Below are 22,995 nucleotides of genomic sequence, written 5' to 3' on the forward strand. Positions count from 1 at the left end.
TGGGCCAGGGCGGGGGGGGGGGGGGGGGGGAGGGTGGTCCTGTGGAAATCCCCAAACAACCAAGGCAGATGCTAAGACGAAGGTTGCTCTCTGCAAATGGACAATAATACCCTATTACTGAGATCAACATTCACACAACTCATTGAACATGGAGAAGAACTCAAACTGGTGCCCACATGGAGCCTTCACTCCTAAGTTCTGGTCTCCTTGCTGCAGGAAGGTACTCTGCAGGCTACCAAAAGAGAAACATGGACACAGATCCAGCTACAAAACCTTTGACAATCTATCCTGCCTGCAAAATTTGCTAGGGCACAGAACTTGTGGAAATAGGAAATCAGTGTGATTTGCTCTAAAGCCCACTCCCTGAGAAGGGACCCATCCCTGACACTGCTTGAGTAACCAAAAACCAAAGAGTAGATAGCCCAGAGACCTAGGGTAAAACCAAATATGACTGGTCTAAAAATAAATCAATAAAATGACTCCTACTGATACTCTGCTACTCTCATGATCAGTGCCTTATCAGGTCATCATCAGAGAGGAACAGATGCAGAGACCCACAGCCAGACATTATGCAAAAAGAGTCTAAATGGGATGTCTCTATCAAGTCCCTCCCCCTCAAAGTTCAGGAAACGCTGCAGGAGGCAGAAGGAATGTAAGAGCCAGAGGGGATGGAGGACCCCAGGAGAACAAGGCTCTCTGAATCAGCTAAGCAAGGCATGTATGAGTTCACAGAGACTAAAACAGCACGCACAGGGCCTGCGTGGGTTCTCACCAGGTCCTCTGAGAATTCACTATAGCTATTAACTTAGTATTTTTATGGGACTCCTGACTGTGAGAAGGAGTGGGTCTCTGGCTCTGTCCCTGTTCTTGGGATTCTTTTCATCCTGTTGAGTTGCCATGTCCAACTTCAATATGAAAGTTTTTGTTTATCATAGTATATTTTATTCTGTCGTGTTTGGTTGTTCTCTTAGAAGTCTGTTCTTTTCTAATGAGAGGCAGAAAGGGAGTTGATCTCAAACTGGATAGAAACTGGAAGAAGCAGAGAAAGGGAAAACTATAATCAGGATGTAGTGTATAAGAAAATAATCTATTTTCAATAAAAATTAAAAATGTAAAAGTAATAATAATAAAAGAAAAAGAAATGTCCCAGCTAACTGCATGTTTCTGGCTTCTATTAAACTGCTTGCTTGCTCGCTTTATTCCCCCTGCAATTGCCAACCAGAATGTAGTTTTTCTGTTCTTTGCCTTTAAAAGCTCCCTGTAAAAAATTTATTGCTGCTTTGTGAGAAGTGTTTCTCTCCAGGCAGTTGCCAGCAGACTTAGTACAGACTCAATTCAGACTTTAGTTGACTGAATGGTCTCTGTAGCTCTTCCTGTAGCAAGAGACGGGCTCATCCTTCCTAACAGTTGAAAGGAAAGAGTCCCAGGCCTGGAGAAAGACCTCAGTACTCTAGAAGTGCTAGGGAAGGAGGCACACTGGAGCACCCTGCTGGGGTGGCAGCTTAGAAGATGGGACTGTCACCCAGTATAGGCTGAACCAACTTGAGTTCTTCTGATAGCAGATCATTTCCAGACAAAGAATCAGGAACATAGCTTTAGAGGTCAGAATCAACAGCTGTTCTCATAGGGCATTCATGTGCATTTAGCATGCACTTCTGCTGTAAAGAAATAGAACCGAAGAATGGAGCTCCCAGGTCTGGGTTTAAAAACGAAACCTGTACTCAGCAGCCATCTGCTAAGGAGCAGGCCACTGCTTCCTTTGGGAAAAAACAGGAAACCCTTTCTTGTGGCCATATCTGACACTTCTGACGTGCAGTGAGCAGGAATTCCAATCTATCGTTACTTTAAAAAAAGAAGCATGCTATTAACTCTGCCTTAAAGGCCTGTAGTTAAGTGAGCTGGGTTGTAATTCTGTCTCCTTTGTGGTCAAAGTCCTGGTGACCGTCATCCCAGGCTTCCTGTCCAGGGTTCTGTGTGCACTGCTTGTTTTCCTTGCCCCAGTGCTAGGTCAGTAAGGTTAGAAATTCACATTTCAGTTTGTGAATTAACTGAAATTGATTTTGTGTGATAGCTAATTTGTATTATCATCCTAGTTGGATTAAGAAATCTCTGGGACATTAGTCAGACCTCTTGGTGTGTCTGTGAAAGGGTTTCCAAAGACAGGTCTGAAGAACTCTGAGCTAATCCATTGATTAATCCTCTGATGGGTTCGTATGATGGTACTATTGGGAGGTGGAGAAAGGCAGGAAGTGGGGCCTTGCTGTAGAGGTGGGGGCATCCCTAGATGTCTTAGCCTGACACCTTCCAGTGTTGCCAGCCTTTTGTAAATACTGCCTGCCAAGAAGTGGTGAACAGCTTCCTCCACACTCCCACGACCACGATGCTCTGCAAGAGCCCACATCTCTCCGTTAAACTGCTGGTAGCGTTGGTGGTGGTGTTATAGGGACACAGAGGAAGCAATACACTGGCTTCTCATGTGCTTTTAAAACAGAAACCATCTTTGGCTATCTGGTGAAAGGTATTACTTAATTGATGAGACAGTTGCCTTTCCAATACTTGCTTTTTGTCTCTACTCAAAACTCTAGCTAATGTCCCCGGACACGCTTTGTACGCTTTCCCCCATCAGCCTGTCCAGCACAGCTGCCTCTGGCCACGTGTGGCTCTTGTGCTTGATTAGGGAAGGTTAGATATACATGTTGTCCCTCCTGTCACGCCAACCACACTTGAAGCACATACGCTTTTTCTTGCAGCCAGTGGCTACCATGCAGGCAGTTCCCCATTACAGAAGGACAGCGCTACTCAGATATTTCAGAGCTAATGGGAAGCCACACTGGGAGTGTGAGGTCACTTGGACGGTCAAGGGAGGATTCCTGCTGAGGGCCCGCCATTAAAGCTTGGTGACACAAAGCTGAAGAGAGGTTCAGTGTGGGCTCCAGGAGTCCTGATGTGTCTGTCGCCCAGTGATGCCTGACAAGCAGAGAGATGGGGAAGGCAGATGGAGCCATCCACACTAGAGCCCAAGGAGCAGGCTTCAGTCCCGCGTGTCGTACATCAGCCATGACTGTCAGCACTCGTGTCCCGCGGCCACACACGCACTGTGGTCCCTGCGGCCTGTTCTTTAGAAGCAGGCTCCTGGGCTGTAATAATACTCCTGATACACAGCGCTCACTTTGCATTGCTCGACGTCTTCTGTGGAAACCTGACTTCCTCAGGAATCAAACCTGTGACTTGGTTATTCTGTAGAATTCCTGAGCAAAGTAGCCCTGCCAAGGGTTATAATGAAATATCTAGGATATACAGGGTTATAAAAAAGCCTTTTTTTAAAAAAATTAAGATTTTCCATGATTCATCTGTCTTTTCTTACATGAAAATACTTGATATATAAGTATTTGCATCAGACATATATCTATACATATATGTTTATGTATAGATATATTCATATATATATAATTTTTCTTTGAGAAATGTAAAGTATTGGAGAGAATTACATCAGAAACTAAGTTGAAACTGAATTGTGTCATAATCCTTCAGCATCTTGTTTTTTAATAATTCTTACCTTGGGTTTTTCTAAGAACACAGGCATGGTCAGTTCCCTCTAGTGAGATTTTGGGGAAATTCATGGGTTGTAATTGTAAGTTATGTCATAGTATTTTTAAAAATCATTCATGCTGCTTATTTATGGCAGATTTGTGTTTAAGACCATCTTAACAGCTACAGGGGTCACTGCACGGGAGCCTCCCAGGTGTGTGCGGGGAAGGGGAGAGTATACTTAGCCTAAGTGAGGGTTTCGAGTTAGGGAATGGGGGGGGGGGTTTGAGAATATGAGTGTGTGGGTGTGTATCACTAAGAAAACGGCAGGGATGAGTGAGAAGGAGTGTGGTCAAACCAACCTAACAGGATTCTTGCTGAGGGTAAGGCAAGTGAGCAGACTCACCTTGGAGCTGTAGGGGTAGATAAGCTATGCTAGCTGTGCAGGTGTGGGGAGGTAAACATTCACAGGTGGGCTCTGGAGAAAGGTCAGGAGACTTGAGAGATTCTTTGTCAAAGGGCTTTTCCACCTCGGTGAAAATATGACTTCTAGTCAAGGAATGTCCTCAAGGTCATTGTGGAAAAGGTGTCACAGTGAAAAGCAGGGTTCTGAGAAATAGGCTTGTCCAAGTAGACTGAAGGCCAGTGCCTTCCAGGTGAACGGGCCGTGTTTGTTGTGACGCTGACTGTTGTCAGGCACATCTTTGCCAGTGTCCTTATATTTTCTTCCGTAAGGTAGTTTCCCCCAAAGGCCTGTAAGATTCCCAAATCCCAAGAAAGTGTTTCTCTTTACCTACTATATGAAAATTTGCACACACATCTTATTTTCTCAGTTGCCAAAATATGTGTGAGCAACACTGCCTTAGGCGTGTATTTTAACTAAGATGGAGGCTACAGTTTTCCTGTATGAACATATATGTAATATATTTTATACAGTGTTTTGTGCTCTCTAAACCTGGGAAATTCTACAACCTAGGAGTGCATAGCCACAACAAATGCAAAAGACGGAGCCACCTCACTGGGCTCCCCAGGGTTCATCCACTTCCTCAGCTTGTCTTAGCTCATATTAGCACATGAAGTCTATGCAGCAATCCTGTGGGACCAGGGCACAGTGCAGAAGCCAAGGTACAGTGTGTCGCTCCTAAAGTCACCATCAAAGATCTAGATGAACATATCCCTCACAAGTCCTCTCGCATCCCGTTAGGACCCTGACCTCGATTCTGCCAACCTGCGAAGCCCCAACTCCGCCTTCTGTCCTTTGATCCTGGCCCTGGGGCTTTGGGTAGGGTTGTAATGGTTTGAAGGAAAATGTCCCCCAAAGGCAGTGGCACTCTTATGAGGCGTGGCCTTGATGGAGCAGATGTGGCCTTGGAGGAGGAAGTGTGTCACTGTGGGGGTGGGCTCTGAGGTCTCCTATGCTAAAGCCACATCAGTGTGACAAGCCCTTCCTGTTGCCTGTGGATCAAGATCTCTCAGTTTCTTCAGCACCATGTCTGCCTGCATGCTGCCTTGCATGTGTCCATGACAATAATGGACTAAACCTCTGAACTATACGCAAGCCACCACAATTAAATGTTTTCCTTTATAAGAGTTGCCATGTCGTGGTGTCTCTTCACAGCAATAGAAACCCTAAGATGGGGGTCATGTGACTTTTTATGTTGGGAGTTGGTCTGGGACCTTTACTCCATTCCTGATTAGGGATCCATGCAGAAATGTAATGGAAGCACACTTTTTATCTCCGATGGACTATACCTTTCTCATTTAGTTGTGCCCTTGCCTGTTAGTAAAAAGCTTGTCTCACACTTTGGAATTTCCTTTATATGCAGCAGTGTGAGTCTCATGCCCGCAGTCTCTGTTCTCCCTTTATTTTGCCTGGGTCCTAAGATGGAGCTGAGCCACAAGCAAATGGCCAGGATAGCGTTCTTTCTAAGTATGGGAAGGTTTTTAACATGCCAGCATGGTGTTTGACAGTAGAGAGGTCTTGTAGCTGTTCCTTATCATGTTTTGTGTTTTCCTTCTTGATTTTAATTGGATCTAAGACCTTGTCATATAGTAGTGTCAAAATTTCCCAAATATTTTCTTGTGCTAGGCTATTTCTTTTGGGCCACCAACCAGTGTCCAAACCATGACATAGAGACATTATTGGCTTTGAATGCTCAGCCTAGCTTAGACATGTTTCTACCCAAGTCTTTTAACTTAAAAGAACTTGTTTCTCTTTATCTATGTTTTGTCCTGGAGCTTATTACCTTTCTTACGTCTGTATATCTTACTCCACTGCTTCTCTGTGTCTGTTGACTGGTGTTTGCCTGGCTTCTTGCTCCAGGCATATCACTCATTCTCTCTTCCTTCTTCTCTCTTCTCTTTTTCTAGATTTCTCCTCCTGTTTCTTCTCTCTGCCCACCAGCCCCACCTACCCTTCTCTCTGTCTAGCTTTTGACTTTTAGCTCTTTATTAGAGCAATTGGGTGTCTTCGGCAGGCAAGGTGAAGCAAATGTCACACTTCTTTTCATAATTGAGCAAATGCAGCAGAAAGAAAAGCAACACACCTTTACACGGTTAAAGTAATATTCTGCAGCATAAACACATGTCACATATCTTTGCCTAGTTAAAATAATATTCCACAACATTTTCTATCATGGGAATCTTTTTATTAGTATCATTAAGATTTTGTTCAAGTTTTTTTCCCTGCTCTCCCCGTTCTGTGATGGTTTGAATGAGAATGACTCCCATGGACTCAAGAGTTTGCATATTTGATCCCAAGTTGGTGAAACTCTTTGGGAAGGATTAGGAGGTGTGGCCTGTCTTAGGGTTTCTATTGCTGTGAAGAGACACCAAGACCACGGTATGGTAAGTGCATCATTTGAAAGCTGTTTTGCTGTTGCCACCTTTTAAAACAACTACTTCCTAGTCTTTTCTTAAATAGCAGATCAATGCTGTAATCATTCTCAATGTGACAGCCATTCATATTATGGGATGACCACTTGAAAACAAAATAAAACATAGAGAACAAAGGTGGCAACTAGCTGTAGTCCTGGAGGTGGCTTCCAGAGGGGAGGTACCCACAAATAGCTGGAGAACTGAGGAGCCTCTGCCCACCCTCCATAGTGAGCAATCAGGACTTACACATTGGGGACCGTTCACACTGGCTCCCAGATACATCCTTCCTTTGAGACGATAGAATATCTGTGGATTCTGTTCTCCAAATTAATGACATTTAATATTTATAAAGACACCAGGAATATTTTTTTCTATTGTGAAATGAACCCGAGAGAAATAGTTCCATAAACAGTAGTCACTTTGGGGCCATGAATATTTAATAGACCATTTCATGGTCAAAAATTCAAAGATACTTGAAATCAGCATTGGCCCCTGATATCAGTTCATACTAGCAGATGAAATGGCAGAACACTCTATTCAGAAGTCTTCTGGTGATTAAGGGGAGCAATTTATGAGCTAGCCCATAATCTAATACCACGATTTTATGAGGCGTAGTTCTGGCCTTGTGTCAAGTTTGAGGTAGCAGTGGGTTTCATAGATACCGTTGCTAAGTGTGTCAGGAGAAAACTGAGAACTCTCATTCAAAAATAGCAATGAGATTGTTCACCATTCCCCCAACACAGCATCTAACCCGACAAGGGCACCAAGCTGAGGGATGATCCATGTGAGGTGGGAGAGAGCAGGGTTCACGCTCACTGGAAGAGATCTTGTGCATCTTCCAGGTGCACAGAGTGTGCCGGAACTGCCCTCGCATTTCCGTGCAAGTCAGCTGCACATAAGGATGCTAGTGTGCAAGCAGAGGAAGAGCCACTGACAGGTAGTTTCCTGTGGGGTCAGTAGGCAGCACTTAGGTTAACCTTGGTTTCTCAATAGTGTAGAGCTCAGAAATCGCAAGCAAGAATGTCTTAAAACAGAATTGTCTGAACACCAGAGCACAAGGTGTAGACAAGCTTTGCAGTTGTGTGGTCAGACAGGGCCCAAGTGCATGAATTACCTGTGATGAGAAGATTGTTGTGTCTGTGGCCTGTGTGCTTAGTGACCTTCAAACATGTAAGATATATGTGTGATGGAATGCAGAATTTTGTGTCATATTTTTTCAGTCTCCATATGTAGTCTCAAGAGTCTACATACACTCCCAAGAGTTTCCATATATATTCTTCAGCAGTCTCCATGTACATCCAACGGTCTCCATATGCATCCAACGGTCTCCATATGCATCCAACAGTCTCCATATACATCCAACCATCTCCGTATACATTCAGCAGTCTCCATATACATTCTTCAACAGTCTCCATATTCTCCATCCATTCTTTGGGAGTCAGTCCTGCACGGTCAGCCCTCCCTCGCATTAGTAACAATGCCTCTACTGGGTGTTCTCCCACCCAATCTCGTGTGCAGTATTTTTTCCCCTGTCCCTGTGTAGGGCTTTGCTGCTCCTGAGATATTTCTGTGTGCCTGATTGATGGGTTGTTCACACTAGCTCCTGCAACTCTTAGAACGGAAAACGTGTAAATGTCTATTCCTGTTCAGGAGACAACACTCGCATTCTGAAGACGGACAGCTAGAGGCTAAAGATCTCAAATTTAAAGCCACCCTGCTATCAACTCTATAGGAAGCCCCATCTCAAGAAAAACAATTAAGTAAATAAATAAGTCTAGTTCATATGCTTTTATTCCAGGGCCATGGGAGATTAAATTTTGCACTAATAAAGCAACAACTGTATCCCTAAAAACAGTCTAAATGTCATAGTTCTCACAGCCGTGGGTATGGATATTTTTTGTAGGATGAGGAAATAAAGATGGAGATTCATATGAATTGTAGTTTAGACTAATATCTAAGTGAAGTAATCACTGAAAGTAAAGTTGAGAATCACTGAAGTAAGTTGTTTAAATGCCTTTGTACTGAAACTATAAAAATCCTGGTAGAAAATGTATTTAAGTTAAATATGATTGCTATGATTCTATTATACTCAAAATTACTGTATTTGAATTTTTCAGGAGAGCCAGATCTTCAGGATCAACCAAAAAGGAAAAGAATTAGAAGGCGCAAATCCAAGAAAAATATTCAAAACCTCAATGATGTTGTTCTAAAGCAAACAGAAGTAGAGACACAGCCAGGGCTTTTGCAAGAGAAAGTGCACCCCCAGCTTCCAGATGCCCCCACGATGAGCAAAAATAAAAGAAAGAAGCTGAAAAAGAAGCTGCAGCTTAGGCGGAAGAAAGCAGCCGGCTCCATCACCAAGCCCTGTGGGATCAGTTTCCTGTATCAGCCCGAGAGCGACAGTGAGGCGGAAGCGGACGGTATCACAGGGGGAGAGACCAAGGAGGACCAGGAGGGCTCCATCACAGACGCCACCCAGGAAGACATTGAGCTTGCCAACAGCAAGGCCGACAGCATCCTGAGTTTTCTCAGGTCAACACAAGAAATTTATTTTTATGATGGTAAGGGTGTCCCTCCTACCCATGTCTTCCTTTGAATGGTGGCAGCCACCCAGTATTAGGAAAATAACTAAGTGTCGTAAAATGTTTCAATTGTTACTGTATAAAACGCATTAAAGTATGAGTCTTAGTTATTTTTCACATTGCTCTGATAAGATGTCTGATAAAAGAAACTTAAGGAAGAAGGGGACTTACTGGCCTTTATATGTCATTTTACATATAATGAAGAAAGGCCATCAGGGTAGGGAAGTCAGAGCAGGGGAGCTTTAGGCTGCTGATCCTATAGCGACAGTCAGGAAGAAGGGAGCAGTGGATGTTTGTCTTCCTCTCTCTCTCGCTCTGTCTCGCTCTGTCTCTCTCTCCCTCTCTCTCGCTCTCCAGTCCAGGATGCCAATCTGAAAGGGTACCTAACCACAGTGGGTGGATCTTCCCATTGTAATTGGCCCTAACTGATATAACCCACCATGGACTTGCCCAGAGGGCCATCTCGCAGCTGATTCTAGTTGATAATTGGGATCAGCCTTCACCGTATTCCAAGTAAACAGTAAGTTTCAAGTCAAAACCCAGAACATTTCAATTCTTTCTAACATGAAACTGTATTCGTCCACGGTTCCTACATGTTGTTTCTCCTGTGCACCTTGTGGGAAACAACAGCCGGCACCATGAACTTGGGGTTCCCACTGTGAAGTTGGGCTCCTGCCATGAAGTTTGGGTTCCCACCATGAAGTTGGACTTCTGCCATGAAGTTAGGCTCCTGTGGTGAAGTTGGGGTTCCCACCATGAAGTTGGGGCTCCCTCGTGCCCCCATGAAGTTGGGGTTCCCACATGTGGATTGGGCTTATGAGCTTTGCATCTCTCAAGTCAGGCTCTGGGATGTGTTGGTGTTGGAGGCTGTGTTTCTGAAAGCAGACCATTTCAGCTGGCTGCTTGGACCGGCTGCTCGTTTTTATTAGCTGCAGAGAAGTGAACGAGCCACAGCTTTTCCTAGAGGCACACTGGCTTTTTCCTTTTCATATACAACCTGCTGGCCTGAGTTTTCAGTAAGCGTTTTTGAATAACTGCATATATATTTATATAGGATCTGAAAAAAATAAATTCTATTCTCCTGGTTGACAATTGCTCATTTTCATACTGTTTGATGAGCAACTGACCTAAGGACCAGAAGGAACTGGTGCCAATCAGCATCCACTGTGGTCACATTCAGAACAAGATGCACTGAAAGTTTGCTTTCCCAGTTGGATGGCATCACTGGGGCATCTAGGAAGAGGTGTGGGTGTACTAGATGTCGATGCCAGCCAGACAGTGAATGTTCTTGAGAGTACCACTGAGAAGTGTGCAGTCATGTGAGAGGTAACTGTGTAATGATGTGTGTGTGAAATGCCCCCACACACAGCAGGTCTGACACTCAGACAGCTGTAATTCGGGAAGACGGCAGGCAGAACAGGAAGTGTTCCTGGAGACGACAGCTGAGCTTTTCAAAGTGATAAAGGCCATATAGGCTCCAGCAGGACAGTCTTAGTTAGGGTTTCTGTTGCCGTGGAGAGACACCATGGCCGCGGCAATGCCTTTAAAGGAAAACATTTAATTGGAACTGGCTTACAGTTCACAGGTTCAGTCCATTATTGTCATGGAGTGGAGCATGATAGCATGCAGACAGACATGGTGCTGGAGAAGGAGCTGAGAGTTTCTACACCCAGATCTGCAGGCAGCAGGAAGAGAGAGACACAGGGCCTGGCTTGAGCTTCTGAAACCTCAAAGCCCACTTCCAGTGACACACTTCCTCCCCTCTGGCCACACCTATTCCAGCAAGAGCACCTCTCCCTGGTGACCAAGCGTTCAAATCTCTGAGCCTATGTTGGCCATTCATATTCAAACAGCCACAAGGACTGACACAGATGGTGTCACATATAAGCACACCCACCATCAACCACAGGAAGCTGGTGACACAGAAAACCCTGAAGCTGGCAAATATGGTCCATACTGCTATGGAATTGTATCCAGCTGCAAGAAGGTTGAAGCTGTGACCCTTCCAGGAAACTGAAACTAAGACCATCACAATGTTCAGTGAAGCAAGCCAGACTCAGATATACAGATACTGCAATTGTGTTTCCCATATGGAAATCTAAATTTTAATATGTGTGTGTGTGTGTCCAGGACATGGAAGTAGAGAGGGGACTGTAAGGTGGAGGAAGAGATCCAAAGAAAGTGGGGAGGGAGGGACAGCAGAGGGTATGGAAGGAAACCAAGTGACATGGAAGCTGAAGAAGGAACGACTGATTAGGGACCAGAAAGAGCAGTGATGGCAGCAGGCAGAGGCAGCGATGGGGCAAGTAAGAACCAGGGTGCATGTGAACATGAAGTGAAATCCATTGCTTAGTGTGCTGACTAAAATAATAAGTAAATAAATAGAAAGTTTAAAAGAGCCAAAGAAAAAAAGACCTATTGTCTTTCCAAGACAGACACCTAGATCAGTGGACCTTTCGGAGAACAAAGCTGGCCTCTCAGGTGGCTTTTCTTGATTTGTGCTAAACAGCCAGAACTCTCATTCTGTTGCTGCCTTTGAGCGTAGTTTCCTTATCTGTCTTTCCCTGCTGTTGTCTGTCACTCAGGGCATCATTGTGTTATGCTTGGAAGCTGTTTAAACAATCAGCTACACACAAGCCAGATTTCCGGTGTCGTGCCAATAGTGGCATGCACTCGTCTTTCTTCCCATAGTCCTATCCCAGTTCTCTCCTGGAAGCTTGTTATGTTTCCCGCATCTCATCGCAAGTGGAAGGTGTATTTGAGGACTCTGAAAGAAGTGAAGTTTATCTTGAAACTAGGATTCTGTGGGTCTCCTTTCAGAAACTTCCAAAGACTTCGATCCCGCAGTGTGTGTAGAAACAACTGAAGAGCTGCTTCACCTCCTCGAGTCTCGGAGCATGCCCCCCTCAGACGTGCTCATCCTGGACCACCTGAAAACTCTGCTGCTCCTGCAGGACACCAAGAGGCTGCAGAGCGCTCTAAAGATGTTCCCAGAGCATTGTGCAATGCCCCCTGGTAAGTACCGCAGCATCCACTCCACGGTTTCCCCAGAGAAGAGTGTGAAGTAAAGATACTCACAAGACCTAGAATGGAACCTTCAGAAAAAGGGGCTCCGTGTGCTTCTGGTTGGCATAAAAAGATGTCTCATAATGTATGCAAAAACATATGTGCCACCTAATTTTTGGCCTTTAGGTTACCAGTTTTGGGGGCTCTTAAGTTTAATTGGAAGTGGAATAATTCATTTTGTTTTCCTCTTTTCTGCCCTGCCAATTTGGTAGAGGGTGAAGTTTTCTGTCTTCCAATCTTGCAAGTAGGGGTGTCTGCACTCCACTTCCCTGTACGCAAATTCGCTGTGAAGCTTCCTTGCATTATCCCAACACAGAAAAAGACACAGAGAGCTCAAACACCTTGTCCATAGGCAAAAAACAAATAGCATCTCAGAGGGCCTGTGTGAAATAAAGGGGAATTTTCACGCACACACACACACACCAGCACCAGGTCTCCCAGATACTATATACTATGTAGTTTAGAAGTAAAGCATCATATGGACCAAATCAAGGGGAGCCCTGGGATTGGGCCAGAGCTGTGGAGGGGTCCCCTCTGCCCCAACCTCTACCTCCAGGCTTAGGGCTGTCTCGTGTTCTCTCTAGCTGCAATCTTTAGGGGTAGAACCACCCTAAACTAAACTCTAGGAGATGTGTCTTTTCTGGGACCTGTGGCTCACATGCCACTTGGGGTGATTGTAAAACCTGGTGCTCAAGAAAAGTCTTGGCCCCTTGGGAAGGGCCTGGAGGGCTGGCAGGTGTGTAGAGATGAACTCCGTCCCCTCGGCCGAGTTTTGGCTGTCGTGGCACAGCATTGCCATCCTGAAGGCCGAAGACTCCAGCTCCCGGTACGCCACTTAGGATTTATCTCTTTCCTGGACATGAACTTCCATTTCCTTTCTGTTTCCCTTTGCACTGTGCCACTGTCAGCTTATTGCTGTATATTTCTAAGCAATATTCTAAGATAGCATTTCTTAGATTGTTTCGGGTGTTCTCTGGGCCCGAGGGCTAAAACCTCATAATTAGTATTTATGATTTTATTTTTTTTTTTGTTTCTTTGTTCTGACTTTGTTTTTGCCGTACAGACCATGCCAGAGTGATCTCCGCCTTCTTTAACTATTGGATCACACATATTCTTCCTGAGAAGAAAACAGTGAATGAAGCAGCGTCTCTTTAAGAAGATCTGTCTGCTCTTTAACAAGAAGGTGTTAAATACAAATATGTCACGGACTGAACTTCATTCCTGTACAGAAAGATTTATTTTCTGTGTGAGTCAAACACTGGAGACATTGAAGACATTTCTACCTTATTATTTATTTCTGTGCTGTATATAGTAGGTAAGGTATTAGGTGGGAAACTGGGGTAAAATCGAAGCGTTTCACTTGCTTATTGTTACATACGTATTGAATTACTACATATCACTGGATTTTTTCTGGTGTCCACAATAATTAAAAACGGACATTTTATTAAATAAGCAATATAATTTGAAGTTATCATATTTGTTATTAAAAACCACCCTGTGTCTGAAAACCCTAGTGCCCAGGGAGGTGGCTCGGCATGTAGAAATAGCAGTGCTGTGCTGCCTGGAATCCAAGCCCTGCAACCCAGAGCTGCTGCAGTTGTGCGCGTCTGTACCCCAGCACGCCTGTAGCAAGAAATCATGGCGGATATAATGGAGCTGCTGCAGTTGTGCGCGTCTGTACCCCAGCACGCCTGTAGCAAGAAATCATGGCGGATATAATGTACACTGAAAAGGGAGAGGTTTCTAAGGAGAGCTTGTCTCGGTAGACTATAGCCAGACAAACTGAGGAAATGGGACAGTCTCTCAAAAGAAGTCTGGAGTGCAGAGGTGTTTTTTCAATTCTATTCATGGCCTTGCTAATGCAATCCGTGCCATTCAACTAGAGGTATTGGGAATTAATACAATGCCACTAAAGAAATGGTTGCTTTAGTTGTATTAAAGGACACAGCTAAATCAAAAGGTTTATATGAGCAATAAAAGATGTTGAAGCAGGTGCTGTAGAGAGAGGCTCAGCAGGGTAAGAGCAGTTGCTAATCTTGCAGAGGACCCAGCTCCAGTTCCTAGTACCCCCATTTTGGTTCACAATTCCAGGGGGTCAGATGCCTTCTTTTGACTTTTGTAGGTACCAGACATGCACATGGTGTATATATATGCATACAAGAAAAACATTTATGCACATAAAAAAGAAGTTAAAGTGACAATTTTTGTCCATTATCAGCATACCTTGTATAGTTATTGTTGGTTTCCTGGTGACAGATAAAAGAGAGGGACTTATAAAACTAATTGAAGTTGATACAATTTCCACCCAAAATTTACATTTAATGAGGTATCCTGGCATACTACATCAAGAAATGTATACATAGAATCATTAAAAAATGGACAACATCATACAAATCATCAAGACTGACATTCATAAGAATCAAAGATTAAGTCATTGCCGATTCCAGAAACGCCTTAAAGCTGCACTGACTGCCAGTATCACTTACTTCTCACGAGTAAGATAGCTAAGTTGAGGCCAGATATGACTTGAAACATGTTATCTCTAGTCTTTTATGATATCAAAACAAAGTTTGCGCCAGAACTTGACAATGAAAATAGATTTATAGATTTAGCATTTTTATTGGATTTAATTGTCTAAATGAATGAAGCATTTGTTGTCAAGATGAAAACCAACTCATCGATCCGCTTTCAACCATGACAGCTTTCAGATGAAACTGGAACTATGGCAAGTTCCAGTTAAGGCCACAGTTGTATAGATTTTGATACACTGGCTACATGCAGTGTTGTGGGAGGAAGATGTAACCTTGGCCTTTTTATTAGATTTTCAGAACATTTCATACAGTCCAAGAAATTATCAGTATTTAGGTCTATTTGACTCAATTTTCAGCCAACTTAAATATATCCTCTGCCAATTTTCAAACAGATGTCATAGCACTGCAGTGTGACATTCAAATTAAAAAAAAAAAATGAGAGAAGGTGGGCTAGAATTCTCTCTGTAGACCAGACTGTCTTGAACTCACAGGGTTTCGTCTGCCTCAGCCTCCCCAGTGTGGGATTAAAGGCATGCTCCACCATGCTCAACAAGGGGAGGTTTTCTGTCTCTATTATAGGTCCCATCCTCCTGGAGACAGGCACCCCCCACTTCAGTCACAGGTTCATCCTCCTGGAAACAGGTGCCCCCTATTTCACAGTTGTGCCCTGTTCACGCCATCCCATTTTGGCAGCACCTATATTGTGCAGCTGTTTTCAAGAATGGAACATACTTAGAACATACTTAGAGCAAAATGAGAACAAAATATTTGATGAGACACCAACCTTAAGAACGCACTGAAAACTGCAGCTACATCTGTCAAACCAGGTGTTGATGCCTTCACTTCTCAGATACAAGGGCAAGTATCCTGCTGGTTTTATGCCACCCTCTTTTATATTAAATAAATTAATTAATGAAGGGCCTTTGTACAAGGATGTCAGAAAAGCCTTGCTACACACAGCACAGAGAAAACACATCACTCAGCTGTTAATACCATTTCTGTGCTCGGGAGAACTTGGCCTTCCTTGTCTTCAGTAGTTTACCAGGGAAGCTGTTGAAAAATACCACAAGGTAGATAAATTCTACAAGAAAAAAAAAGTTTTCCCGCATTCTGAAACAGGAAGATCAAGATATAGGCAGGAAAATGTATTGTACTTTCATTGGTGTAAGCATGGCTGTACGTTTATACACACCAGGTTTTCAGAGTACAGCTATGTTCAAATTTTGGATCTCCTCTGTGATATTTATATAAAATGGCATCATAGTTTTGATATCCAATTTTTAAACTCTTTAAGTCATAATTGTATAGGTAAATTTCTCTTTCTGGTGTAGCAATCTCAGTGACTCCAAAAAAAATCTACTGAAAAGAAAAGAGATACTTTGATTTGAAAAGTAATTTAAACCCATTCCCCCCCCCCAAAAAAAAAGACGACCTTTGTCAAGAAGAAAATGTGAAAGGTGGTTAGCACACGGTAGCCAGAAAACCCAGACTTTAACATGTCTGTTTGTTCTGACATTGTTATGTTGGGAGCCCTACTGGTTAGAGACTGCTGTCTACCATAGCCTGGCAACTCTCTCTCTCTGAACTCCAATGTGGGGGACTCTCTGCCCCTCCCCCTGCCCCAGCAAAGACTTCCTGCTCTCCACCTGACCCCCTTTGAAGAATATCTCTAGGACGGGATGCCTGGCTTGTGACCCTTGACACAGTTCCCGGCAAGAGCTTCCCCCTGCTGCCCATAGAGCAATCAGACTTCATGGTAGGAGCTTTGCTGTAGGACCGGATGCCACCCACACTCAGCGCTTTATGACAGGAGCATGCTGTTTAATGCAAACTAGGTGATGCCCCACCGCTGTCCCCGTCTTTCCCACCTTCCCTCACTCTGTAGGAAAGCTGATCTGTAACACTCCAGCAGCCTCCCGGAAGGCCATTTCTGTAATGCCACAGACAAGGTCTCAATGGCCGTTTCTTACTTCTCTGCCTTCATGGCCTGGTGGCCAGCAGACCACGGGGAAAGACGGGCCTGCAATTGCTGCAGGCTGTCAGGAGAAAGTGATGGCCAGAGCCATCTCAGCTCCCAGCCCTTCATCTCTGAGCATCCGAGTTTCCACTCTGGTTTGGGTTAGATCGTATTGTCACTGACCTCGGGCCCCTTGTGGTCTTGGGAAACTGGATGGACCTTGGGCTTGAACCCTGAACTCATGGAGGGCAGGTAGGCAGCACGCAGGTCTCCCAGACTTTTCAAATAGAAACAGCAGGGTTCACAACCAAAGATTGTTGTTTTAAGACACTGGCCTCTGGGGGCTCTGTGACTACCCAAGGGAAGACCCAAGACATCTCTAGGTGAAAGAAAAGGGAGAAGGAAGTTGAGGCACTTCCTTAGTTGAACTCTGCTTCCCCAGGCTCAGACCCAGCCAGCATCACCCACATGGATAGGGGAACTCTAAGCCTTGATGATCCCAGGTCCCACCATGCTTGAGAGGTCGCTCGGCTCAGTATGACCGGGGTCAGTGCCTGGCCCTGGGACCAGGACATGAGAGCAAGCAACCACATGTCCAGAGAGTGCACATGGAGAACAAATAGAGCCAAGTTCTTCATCAGCATCTTATCATTTAAAAGGTGGTCTCTTGGGAGATGTGAGGTAGCAAGGGCCTTCAAAAAGAAGCCCAGGAAAGGCAGGAGTTTTCTCAGCGGTTGGGTTAAAATGCAGCCCTGTTTACCAAGACCACAAGACTGGACAGGATGCTTCTCAGTCACCTCTGCCTAACAGTGTGGTATGGCCTCACCTCGGAGCATACCCAGTAGTGTTCTGCCCAAGGTCTTCCTAACACATCACTGTTGTTGGCTGGTTTTTATACTCTTTGGCTCTTTGCTCTTGCGGGACCCACCAGCCAGCTCCCAAATAAATCACATGGAGACTTACTCTTTCTTATGAATGCCCAACCTTAGCGTGGTGTATTTCTTGCCAGCTTTTCTTAATTTAAATTAGCCCATCTATCTTTTGCCTCTGGGCTTTTATCTTTCTCTATTTCCGTATACCTTTCTTTACTTCTTATCTCTATGCCTACTGGGTGGTTGACCCCTGAAGTCCTCCTCCTTACTCTGCCCCTCAACCTCTCTTCTCAGATTTCTCCTCTTATTTATTCTGTCTGCCAGCCCTGCCTATCTCTCTCCTGCCAGGCTGCTGGATATTCAGCTCTTTATTAGTCCAATCAGGTGTTTTAGACAGGCACAGTAACACAGCACCACAGAGTTAAACAAATGCAACATAAAAGAATGCAGCACACCTTTGCATCATTAAACAAATGTTCCACAGCATAAACAAATGTAACACATCTTAAATTAATATTCCACAACACATCACAATCAGGCTTTAAGAAAGATCTCAAAGCCTAGTTTTGCTTCCTCATAGCATGTATCTTCCTTTCTGACCCCCATGGGGTCACATTGGATGAAAAGAAGAGGGAATGAGAACCCTCAATTTCCTTGAAAGCTGTGGGGCCCCTGTGTGCCCAGGCCCCGCTCTCAACAGCTTGGATACGACAGAGCTGGATCTGATGGGTGCCTAGTCCTCTGTTCCCCTCTCTTGCTACCTCATTGCTGCAATGCCAGGGATGTATAAAGATGTCACCCGTGCAGAGGTCAACCCTCATGCCGGACATGAACACATGGGCAGAGGCATGCCTCTGATGAGGACACTCTTGTCAAGCATGTTCTGTGTCAGGTCTGGAGATGGTCACACATGCTGTATCAGTCCTAGAGGATCAGTTCTGTTGTTTACAGTTGAGAAATATGAGACCCAGGAGACTTAGATTCCACAGGACTCAGTGACTGACCCAGGCCATTGTACTCAATTCCTGGGAACCATGACACCGGCTAGCCAATAATACTCCTGCAACTGGAATATCAGGTCCACTACTTGCCAAAATAAAAATAAAATAAAATAAAAAAACATGAGAAGGGAGTCTGTAAAAAGATACGGGCTTATGTATAGTCTTGACCAGAACTAGGGAAAGAAAATTTCTCCATTTCTCTCCACCTATAAATTGGAGAAGTACATTATTGCAATTTATAGGGGAAAAAAAGACCAAATCCAGGATATATATATATATATGTAGCTTTGATTGTTAACTAAGTTATCAGAGCTGCGGGGTGATGTGCAGTTCACAGGGAGAAGCTCTTTCTCTGGGAACTCCTCTGGCTTCAGTCCATTCTCCCCTTAGCATGGAATTTTCTAGAGAAAGTTTTGTTTTGTTTTGGCGCCTGCCACACTACTGCTCTGCCATACTTGTTCCTCTGGTGCTCATAGCAAAGAAGTCTGGTCCACCACAGAGGCACAAGTTGTGCCAGGCCCATGCCACATACCAAGCTGCTCTCTTCCCACAGAGCACACAGTTCTGGATCCAGGGCTAGCCCCTGCCCCAATCTCAACGGGAAGGACCAGCCTCTCGGTATTCCAGAACAAGACTCGACCACTGCCACGTGATACAGCAGACAAATACGGAAAACCTAAGGGAAGCCCCGCTCTGTAAGCACGGCAGGACAAAAGCCCAGACCTCACAGTGGGGATGACCCAGGATCTGAGACAGATACAGATGGTGACATCCTGAGCCTGGTGTCACCATACCGTCCTCTCTGGTGTTACCTCCCTGTCTACAGTCCACTAGACGGGGCATTTGCATGACGTTCCAGCAGTAGATTGTGCTGCCCACAACATTCTGCAAGCCTTTGTGGACCCAGTGGGGCTTTTTAGTGCAGCCAGTCTCGAGATGTCTCAGACCCAAATTCACGCAAAGCCCAAGCAGCGCCCCCAGTGACTTCTCTCGCCCTTTTCACCCACTTGGTGGGAAGACCCACGAAGTTACTATGGCTGGCAAAGCTAAGGTCCTCACGGTGCTGTCGGGGTCCTCTGGCTCAACCTGAACGTGCTCGGGAGACAGACTTCCCTCCATAAGTCCAGAGTTGCAGGCGGTTCCCGTACTAAACACTAAAAGCATCTATGGGACCAATTCTTGCATGTTCTTTAAGGCAACCACCAAGTCGAACAAATCCCAGGAACTAGAAACTCAACTCTGGCGCATGGAGGATTTACAAAGAGAGAAGGAAGCAGTGGCAGGCGGAGCACATTGGCTCCTGTCTATGAGTAAAAGCTGAGGAAAAACACTCTTCTCGGCAGACTATACACCGTATTGAAGCAATATGTTACTTTCTGAGACACGAAAATACAGAGCATTTTTTAAATGGCATTTCTGTCATTGGGGAAAAAATGTGTTCTTAGCCCAAGGTAAAAGGTACACTTTGTTACAGGAAATATATCAGCAGGGCCCTTCTTTCTCACAGGTCGAAGGAACAGGCCAAGGAGTCCTGAAACCTTTCGAAATGGGATTAACATCTGACACCATTTGAAGCAGGTCCACATATATTTGCTGTTGTGAAACCAAGATCCTGCTGAAAGCTGCCGAGCCCCACTTCTGCCGTCATTATACACCTGTATCGAGATACATCTTTCTTACCACAAAATCCGCTCGGTGTCAAGTTCAAGGTCGTTTAGCACATTTCCAGAGCCGCGCAACTACTGCCGCGATGAATAATGGACTTTTTCTATTGTCCAGAAGAAATTCCATGCAGTGTAGGCGTCAGCAGCTTCCCAAACCCATCCCCTCAGCTCTCTGCACCTTGTTTTTCTCTTTAGAGTTGTCTTCTCTGGACACCTCATGTGACTAGGGTCAGGTATGCAAGTCACTTGTCACGTCTGGTTCCTGTCATTTGGGAGAAGGTTTCAGGTTTCTTCAAGTTGTAAGAAAATGTGTGCTCTCTTATGACTACAGAATATTTTGCTGTATGAACATAGTGTGTTTTAGTTGCCCTTCTTTGGGGAATAAGCATCCAGGTTTCTTTTTTTATATTTAGTAAGCACGCAGCTGTGAACATTTATGGCTATACCTCTGTGTGGTTTTCTGTTCTACTTCCAGAACCTCTACCAAGGAGTGTTGGATCACACGGCAACTCCATGCTTACTTCCTGGATGTAACTAGATTGCTTCCAGAACTCTCTCAGCAGTAATATTTATCATTTTTACCAGTTCTTTATCCCAGAAGTTCAGTTTCTCCACATCCCTGCCAACACTTAATATTCTCTCTTTTGCCTTACAGCCACTTGGTCCTTGAAGTGGACTCTTACTGTGATTTTGACTGTATGTCTTTACTGGTGAGGGAAGTAGAGCCCTGAATATATGGCTGACCATTTACAGGACTTTATTGCCATGCACAGTTTATCCCATCCTGTGGGCTAATTTCTTAGTTTGTTAATGGTACTATATGCAACAAAAGTCTAAATATTAATGGGTTTGGTGTATCTTTCTTGTTGTAATTGTTATTTCATATAAACTTATGTTTTTGAAAGATGGTAAAAAGTAAAAGCCAGGCAGGAGTATCTTTCTAAGGTTTGTAGTATCAATGTTGTCACTGAGTGTTCATGATTCTCTTCATTCTCATGGCTTCAGGACGTGATCTAGCCCAGCGGTCCTCAACCTTCCTAACTGCGACCCTTTAATGCAGTTCCTCATGGTGTGGTGATCCCAATCATAAAATTATTTCATTGTTACTTCATATCTGTAATTTTGCTATTTTTATGAATCAAGCAGTTTAGGAGAAGCTACAGCAGCTGCAGACAGGGCTGCATTTTCATTTTCTCAGGACACAGACACAGCACCCAGGGAACATCTTGGCTTAGGGAGATCCCCAGCACTCTGAGAAGTTTCTGTTTCCTACAGATTCCCCTTTGTGACACATTCAAGTAGTCCAGCCAAGTGTCTCCCTATGACAATATAATCACAGCACCACAGGGCAAAACCCATAAACCACATGGAGACAGCTGTCCCCCATACATAGTCCACGCCACTTTGGAGTCTTGCTTTCCTAACCTGTACAATCGAAGGATGGAGATGGAGAATTGACGAGTTTTCAGCTGAGGTGACTGCATCCATCTCTCATCTTTTTCCTCCATCTGAATGTTTGCACACATGTGTGCTCTTGTGGTCTCTGTCTTCCCTGACCCTTGCTGCCCTTCTTCCCTCCCAACTTGAACTCTGCCCTTGAACTCTTTGCAGCTCTAGATTGTTTCTCGGTAGAGCTGCCCAAATTAGCAGCAAGGATGTTTTGACTATACCAGTCTTGATTATTTGCCCAACCCCAGATTCAACAGCTGTGGCTGTACGAGAACTCTTGAAGCAGCAAAAGGGACACAGACAAACACCATCTAGTTTTAACATTGTCCTCCCATAACATGACAAACATAAAATGGCAGGTGCGTGACCCAGCATCCATGTAGACAGATGCAGAAGTGGGCGCTGCAGGGATGGAGAGGACGTCAAAGTGCAAAGGTTAACCCAGATCTGAAACTGAGAAACCAAATGCCTGCCTAACCATAAATCTGCATCCCTAGTGTTGACTCGGAGAGAATGGGCTTGGCATTGTCTTTTCTTCTGAAAGGACTGGTCCCATGCTCCTAGTAAATGAGTTGCTCCCCAGGCTCCATCCCCCAGGAGGATTTCAAGCTGTTCCCCAGGAGCCTTGGTGTGCTAGCGGGACTGGGGTCAGTACATACACACACACAAACACACACACATTAGACTGTTCTGTGGGTTTTCAGGAGGAGTATAAAGCCTGTCCTACTCAGGTCCCAAAACACACCTCTCTTCAGATAATGACTGAACCACCTCGGAAGGTCATGGTCGTAGTCACTGGCATTACAGCACGCCCACCCTTCAGGAAACTGTTCTTCAGAAGCCTGTTCACAGCTTTCACTTGGTTCCCTTGAGAGTTGTACCTCCCACAACTAATACCCTCACTATCTGAGATCTACGTGTGACTAAGTCAAGCTAACACTAGAAATACCCAAGATCCCTGGACTGGCTGAAACCCTGTGCCCAGGAAAAAGCAGTAAGGCTCCAACATTGCAGAGGCTCGTGTGAGACAACAGCCTCTCTGCTCCGGGTCTCCTTTGAGTCAGAGTGACCGTACAAGGGACCTGAGTTTTGTGAACCATGGGAAAGATGAAATATTAATCACCCCGTGCAAGACCCTTAGTATATTCTGTTTGTCGTTAATATGAAATAAATCCTTGATTGAGCCTGTAATTCCCTGCCAAAGAACACCGAGTGGGCGGATTTGGCCCGGGGGGGGGGGGGGGGGCAGTAGAAGTGTCTTCACAATTAACACTGCTTTCAATGTGGACCTGATAAGCTCTTGCCAAAAGAGCAAACCAGGTGTGGTGGCACACTCCCAGTCCTCTGGGCTGAGGGAGAGGGACCTTGAGCTCACAGCTGCCTGGGCTACACAGCAAGATGAAGGCTCCTGTAGCCCTTGTTATAGCTCAAGCCCCTGTCCAGAAACAGGAGCAGAAGAGAATCAAGA

The 22,995-nt window shown here is 44.8% G+C and overlaps 1 protein-coding gene across 2 annotated transcripts in view; it reads left to right on the top strand.

Annotated features, from left to right (window-relative positions):
• Positions 1-20,982, top strand: part of Erich1 (glutamate rich 1) — a 65,855-nt gene extending 44,873 nt beyond the window's left edge. The window contains exons 4-7 of one of the 2 annotated variants that reach the window (XR_009055690.1): positions 8,523-8,966; positions 11,808-12,002; positions 13,117-13,368; positions 18,968-20,982. Coding sequence is in view for 1 of the 2 variants with exons in the window: in XM_057752845.1 (XP_057608828.1) it covers positions 8,523-8,966; positions 11,808-12,002; positions 13,117-13,208 (731 nt within the window). In the remaining variant the exon portion in view is untranslated. Of the gene's footprint in view, positions 1-8,522; positions 8,967-11,807; positions 12,003-13,116; positions 13,855-18,967 lie in introns of those variants that run through there. The other variant, XM_057752845.1, reaches the window with a different exon arrangement.
• Positions 20,983-22,995: the final 2,013 nt, after the last annotated feature.

The sequence above is a fragment of the Chionomys nivalis genome, chromosome 20, assembly GCF_950005125.1.
Source record: "Chionomys nivalis chromosome 20, mChiNiv1.1, whole genome shotgun sequence".
In the NCBI taxonomy this organism is placed as follows: Eukaryota; Metazoa; Chordata; class Mammalia; order Rodentia; family Cricetidae; genus Chionomys; species Chionomys nivalis.